General features: G+C 39.5%; 1 protein-coding gene across 4 annotated transcripts in view; it reads right to left on the reverse strand.

The window, feature by feature from the left end:
• The window catches only part of LOC111870619 (zinc finger protein 665-like), a 34,758-nt gene that overhangs the window by 12,215 nt on the left and 15,065 nt on the right, over window positions 1-7,478 (reverse strand). Inside the window, exon 1 of one of the 4 annotated variants that reach the window (XM_033753932.1) lies at window positions 2,806-2,975. The exons of the other annotated variants lie outside the window; for them this stretch is intronic. Coding sequence (XP_033609823.1) covers window positions 2,806-2,859 — 54 coding nt within the window. The 5' untranslated portion in view covers window positions 2,860-2,975. Of the gene's footprint in view, window positions 1-2,805; window positions 2,976-7,478 lie in introns of those variants that run through there. 4 annotated transcript variants of the gene reach the window in all.

Consider the following 7,478-nt stretch of genomic DNA (forward strand, 5'->3'; position numbering starts at 1 on the left):
GACATGTTTTGTCCATACCGTGGGTGTGAAATAGGGGCCTAGTGGACAAATATTCTTCAATTTCAGGGCGTTTGTCGATTCCTGTCATGAACACAATTCCTAAGTATGTCCAGATTTCATCTGATGTGACATAATTGTAATTGTGTTTTCGAGAGTGAGGAGCTAATTCATGTGTGTTGAAGTGCTGGTGAGCATAGCGATTGGTTTCAGTTGTGATGTGATTTACCAAGTCGTCATCCAGAAATAATTTTAATCCAGAAAAGGGATGCATTTTATGTGTTATATCAATTTTGATCCCGAAACTATTAGCAAATGGAAATATTGGGGGTACAATGTCTCCGTACGTTCATGAGATGGGCGTGTCAGGCACCGCACTCGTGGTAGGTAAATGTTCATGATTACTGTCTTGTGGATCATTGTCTATCACTGTATTATTGTCACTATCAACTTCATCCAATTCAGGAATCATTATTTCATCGCCACTATCATCATCAGAACAAATCTCGTTCACAACATTTTCCAACTGGTCTGTAGGAACACGAAGACACTTGCTGCAAGAAGCCATGGTGAAACTGAATGAATGTGAAATATTTTCTGACCTTTTCCTTCTCAGAGGGTTCTGACAGTAATATAGACCCCCACAAAGTTTACAAGGGTTCTTTACAAACATGCACAAAAACTATCATATATATGTCTTTGGTTGATGTGTGCCAAGAGAGCAAAGAAGGGAAGAGATTGTCAAAGTGTTAAAACACGCCAACGCCAGGGAACGGCTGGCATCGTCCGGGCGTTAAAACACGCCCGCGCCAGTCAAAGAGTTAACTGTTACCCTCATATTCATAATGGCCTTAAGAAGAGCATTAGCCAGGGTAACATATATGACATAACTTATTTTACTGCCTTTGCACATTTTTGGCCCAAATGGGACATCTTTGGAAGACATACATTAAAAGGAAGTGCTTTACAATGACATAACAGCAAACCCTCACTAATCTGGAGGAACTGCAGAGGGGAGGTGAACCAGATTAAGCAATAATCTTTATTGGTAAAGCAAAAGGTAGCACTAAAAGACAAAGAACACAAATAAATTAAAAATGTAACGATATAAGTAGTGCTGATGAAGATAAATATCAGTGTAGAGCCTTTATTTAAAAACTATAAAAAGACAATGCATTTATTTCTTGATAGAAGACTCAGAAGTTGTACTTGTTTTTGAACGTAATACTGCAGGTTTGAAGAAACTGTAAATTTTTGCCTGAACAGCAAAGTCACTCATCTGCCTTCCTAAATACCGTGTGTCTTTCAAAGTAGGTACTCAGCTGTGAACAGCATTTCTCATATTTCGACCCAGACTATCAGACATCCAGATTAACTGTAAATGGGTTAGCAAGGGCTTTACTATAAATAACAACAGTCATTATACAACTACAAGGCACTGCATAGAACACAGAATGTACAACGATTACTATCGACATAAGCAAGCACAGTGCAGTAGATTCCATCAAAATGTGTTGCCTGAAGATGACCCTGTGAGGTCAAAACACTGTTATAAACACAGACTACATACATAAAAAACAACAGACATATTACTAGCAATCATATACAACATATATAAAGACTACAACAGAAGTAAGATATAACTCCAAGCAAGAAGAAAGTACACAGTCAAACCTCATACGTTATAACTAGATATAATCTTATAGTATTGGACAAAATGTTATATACATTATAATCTTAACAGAAGTTTAAGATCACTTCCCTTTAATGGTATGTTTTCAGAAGATGAGCCATATGAGCCAAAATAAATTACCTCATGTATGTTACACTGGATGGTATTCTTATTAAGGTAGGCCACACACTGGCATGTGTCAAGACATGTAACAGTCAAGACACGATGTCTGCAACATGATGCAAAGAAAGGAGCAGAGCTGAAATGAATTAGATTATGAAAACTGCCACACACCGGTTTGAGTCATGATGCTGATGAATCACGAATGATGCAAGACTGTCTTTTGTCTCATGTCCTGATGCCTGTCTTGACACAGTTGGTGTGCAGCTGCCCTAAGATCATTATCCTTCATTGGGTGCACGCGGGAGCATACTTTGTTGAGGCATTATGCTACAAGCTGGAAGGTCATGGGATCGAATCCCAATGAGGTGAATTTTCTCAATTTACCTAATCTTTCCAGCCGCACTATAGCCCTAGGGTTGACTAAGCCTCTAACAGAAATGAGTACCAGGAATATTCCTTGGGGTAAAGGTGGCTGGCACATAAGGGTGACAACCTCAAAGTCATCTGTGGGACGACTGTCTAGAAAATGTGGGAGCCTCAACATCTCACAACGCTATGGGCCTCTGTGGCCTGTTACAGGAATAGCTTTACTTTTATCCTTCATTATATTCCACAACAAAAATCTGGATGTTTATGTCTGCTTATCATTTGTGGATAAACTGGACGTGTACAGATCAGGACACTTCTCCCCAACTTCAGAATGAGGTTACTAAATCCCATCATGGGGTTCTGAACCACTTACTGTATTTATATCCACGAACTTATAGATGTTAGTTAAATAATACAAAATAAGGGAGAAAGCACCTCAGAGAGACAAGTGAAGTAAGTACAATTAGCCCTTCCAATGTCTCACCCTGGTTTCCCCATTGCTAAATGCCAGCCAGTACATATGAATGGATAACAAACAAAGCTCTGGTACACCTCGCCTAGATGTAAGGCAGGCATGGAAATGGGTTGGAGATGTGTAACTGTCTTGAAGCAAACTACGGAGCTCTGCGGATGGTGACACTTACTTTCCTCAAGACTTGTGGGACTAAAACTGGTACCAAATGTGGCAGAAACGCCATGACAGAAATTTGTAAGGTGTCTGCAAAGAAGTTGCTAAACAGGGAGCTGACAGATCTGGCATATGATCAAGGTGTTTGCAGAGCAGGTGCAAAATTATGCAGGTTGAGGATCCAATCTGGAATATGGAGAACTCAGTTGTGAGAAACCTATCATGAATTCTGATCAACCACACCAGCAGTGTCAGAACTCTGCCACTGATAAAGAACTTATTAAGGAACTGTGGATTCATGGTTTCAAATAAGCAGCAAGCATCTATTACAACTAGCAGTAATTCAATCAAGATCCTGCACTTGTGACAGGAATCACACTAATGCCTTACCTCTGTCAGAGCTCAGTTCTAGGGATGTCACATCAGTGCAAATAATAGACACAAGTGAAGGAAGCCAGGAGGAATTCATCATCACCTCAGGATACCGTTCCCTGACATGGACGGACAGCCACGAAATGAGATGAGCGATGACAGTGACTGCTGCCGTAGCAAGGAAAGCAGCTCACATTCTAAGAGTTTGTAATGATAATACATTAGTACAAATATTATGCTTCTGGACATTATCCACCCTCTTGTCTTTATCTAAAAAACTGTCCTGTTTATTTTTCAAAACACAATGTTTCAGAGACTGGATCTTGTTTCCATCTTCAGGTAAAACGTACTCAGTTGGGCCCAATCGATAGAGGTGTCCCTGTCTCTGAAGATGGAAACACAATCCAGTTTCTGAAACACCGTGTTTTGAAAAACAAACAGGACAGTTTTTTAGACAAAGGCAAGAGGAAGGATAATGTCAAAAAACATAATATTTGCAACTCATCATCACTGGATGTGATGACAATGCAGACTGCATCATATAGGAGTTGGGGGGGGGGCTACTGGCACCAGTCCAACAGGAGAAATCTGAATGAAATATTTCATGGGCTCATACATGAATTCTCAACAACACCAACCTACCTTTCTGATATGCAACAGGAAACAAGTTACTGACCTAACTAAAATCAGCGACCAAGAAATTAAGAATCCTAGTGATTGACTGGCATGCATCTGATGAGCCTTTACTGTCAGATCAAAGATGCTTTCAGACACGTAACACAGACTAAAGTTACTTTTGGGAACTCCAGGAGAACCAAATGGCAGTAATATTATAAAGATGACATAAGTTAATCTTGAAGCTGTACTGCAAACCATTCACTCAGTGTGATTAGCAGTACATTTCGGCAGGTTTTCTGTCACAATTTAGTGACTAGACATGGGGTTTGGATTGGTAATTGGATTTAGTAACATGTATAACTCATAACTACATAACACTATTACTAGTCTACGCACTTAACAAATCACTACAGCACATAACAAGTTTCAGTCTGTTACGTCTTCACTAGGCATTGCTAGGTTATGGTTCCCAACAATGGAGGTTCTTCTGCTTCGGTACTTATGTCTTTACTGGATGAAGGCTGACTTGCAATTTACTCTCAACTGCAACTCACGGCCTCCTAGCCATTACTGCCTACTCAATGGCTATCATTCGCTACCACTGACTGACTGCTAAATTGCTGCTGGCCCTCGCCAACACAGTGGTGCTTGGTTCTAAGTTCAAACTGATCACACTGCTCGTTTAAAATTTCCCATATTTTGTCAACTATCCAACAGAATTAAATAATGTGGTTTTCTTGGTCAACACAACAAATTTATCAAAAACTAAACCACTCTAATATCACTGTTTTATGATGGTTTTATTTAGTGACTGCTACATGTTTCAATCCATATCTGGATCATCATCAGGCATTATTCTTAAATTCGTTGCCTGATACTGAATTATACTAATTAATATGGATCCATATTAGTGTAAATTGTTAAAATCATATGATACATGTAATTTTGGCTAAAATTTTTGTTGCATATTCTTGTTTGGACATTATGACATCAGTTCCCATGTTTCTTGTCCTGTAGACGAATGTATCATCCGGGATTCGTTATGTTTTATATCTGAAAGTAAATAGCATTTACTGATATGATCCAAGTTTTTGAGTTATATGTATTGATATTCCATGGTGTGGATGAATTAAATGTCATTATACAATACATGTATTTTGTCTAAAATTTTATTTCTATATTTTTGTTTTGTCATTGTGAAGTAAGTTTCTGTGTCCCTGGTCATGTGATACACTGTGATTTGAGTATGATGGAGCTCAAGAATACTGTTGGGAAGATATCCAGCAGTGGCTGAACGCAACATATCTGGGAAGGTGGACTGGACACTGAGGGCTCACTGCATAGCCTCCTCAGTCACCAGCGCTAACTGCACCAAGCCTTTTCCTGAGGCGACACCTGAAGGAGCATGTGATGCAGTCCCTCTCAGGATTATCAAAGATCTTGTGGAAAAGGCTTTGAGTGGCTGTGGCAACAATCAATCAATGTTAACACATTAAAGCATGTTAGAAAGAATCATATGCAGTACATGTCAGTCTGCCTTGAAATGGATGGAGGCTGATTCAAACGCCTGCAAAGCACCCATGGATTGATCATCTGAGAGCTTGTGCCATTTGATGGTGATGTGTAACTTGAAAACTAAATGCCATAGGACATATGTCGTACAGTATACCGCACTTGTTTTTAACATGGAATCATGAATTTAGTTTCATCTAGTATAGCAACTGTTAGATACAACAACAGATGGCAGAAAGGACCAAAGTCTGTACATCTGTCAGAAGAGTACCGCTGCAAAGATAATTTTACAATGTTTCAGCCAGCATATTAACCCACACATGTACAACCATAGTAGCAGTGAAGGAATGGACAGTGTATACAGATGCAGGAATGGGGAACCTGTTCCTGAATATCCAAGTTTGATTGAGCCCCTCAAATATTTCATTCAAATTTCTCCTGCTGCATCAGTTGACAATGTGTGCACTGGCATCACATCCAGTGACGAGATGCTTTCTGCTACTGCTGTAGTTGATGTCATCACTCACTCCTCCTTGGTTGGTGGTGCTGGTCCATCCATGCCATGGGAAAGGAACACTGGGGTGACGAAGTATTCTTTCCAGCTTCCTCTATGTACGTACACACTCCTCACTCTCATCACATTCCTGAAACAAAAATAAACAAATATAAGGCATTTGTGTGATTCCAGTCACATGTGTGTGGTCTTGAACTATGACTAGGTTCAACACAAGGTAAAGTAAAGGTAAGGTAAAGTTATCCTGTAACAGGCTGTGAAGGCTCATAGGGTTGTGAGAGGTTGAGGCTCCCACATGTTCTACACCAGGCATGTCCAACTTCAAACAGGTTGTGATCGACTTTTTAGTGTCAAAACTGCCAGTGATCTACCACCCCTTCCTATCGTCGTACCTCACTTTAAGCAAAAATATTGGTAAAAATAACATGATACATGATGTTTGATGTAAAAGCAACTAGTAACTGGGCTGTGTCTCTGATGTCTGTAGATTCATCCAGTTGGAGGGGAAAGCAACACAATCAGAAACATCTTTCAACAACTGTTCAGTTATGTTTCCACACATCATTTCTATTTTCCGCACAATGGTGTTTCTTGATAATTGAAGATCTTGAATAGTAGCTATGATCTCTTTCTTATTTTTAAATCCTTCAAAAAGATTATCAGCTATTTCAAGAAAACACTCTTTTACAAATTCCCCTTCAGTGAAAGGTTTGCATTTTCTAATGATCAGATTGCTGACCTTGAAGGATTATTTGGTTGCATTGTTAGAAAGTGACCTTGGTTTTCCCATCAATTGTTGAGCAGCTAATCTCGATTTAAGTCCTCTGAGCTTAAGTTTACGAATTTCACTTTTGGGTGGAAAATCAGCATCATACGTATTGCTATGGAGAACATTATAATGACCTTCCAGATTACCCTTTTTTGGCAAGGATACTGAGGCGTTGCATTTTTCACTATATTGAGGTAACTGTTTTATCTGACACACACACACACACAGAAATTAATAAAATAACGTGGGCAGAGCACTTAATGTCCCTTTGATTATACTGAGCTCATCCCCAAACTGTATTTGTTTAATGCACAGCAAAGTGACAACTCTCCAACTAAGAGCTAATATAATAATACGTCTCACGCGTTAGTTCAACATACAGGTATTCACAGCTGACTGGAGAAAGGGAACGAAGTGAATCACATGCTCTGTCGATCACTCTTGCATCAGAACACATGCGGCTGATGAGTGATGAAATAAGAGTTCACATGATAAGGATAGAGTAGGGACTTCCCCACAGTTCACTTAACACAAGCATAAAGCAATTTTCACATAAACTACATAAGAACAGAAAAATAGGAATGACTAATATGCATTTTCCCTTAAAAATCTGAATATAATCATATCATATTACAAGCGAATTTACATGCTTTTCACATATAATTTCCTTATAGGCCTATGAGATTGACCAAAAGTCGTCCCGTGATTGACTGGTCGATCGCGATCAACACGTTCGACATGCCTGTTCTAGACAATCGGCTCAGAGATGTGTGGTAAGGTTGTCGGCCTTACACACCAGCTGCCCTCTACCCTCCAGGAAGATTCCTGGTACTCATTTCTGTTAGAGGCTGAGTTGACCCCAGGGCCATAGTGCAGCTGGAAGGATTAGGTAAATTGAAAAAAA

This window comes from Cryptotermes secundus, unplaced genomic scaffold (assembly GCF_002891405.2).
Source record: "Cryptotermes secundus unplaced genomic scaffold, Csec_1.0 scaffold475, whole genome shotgun sequence".
Classification (NCBI taxonomy): domain Eukaryota; kingdom Metazoa; phylum Arthropoda; class Insecta; order Blattodea; family Kalotermitidae; genus Cryptotermes; species Cryptotermes secundus.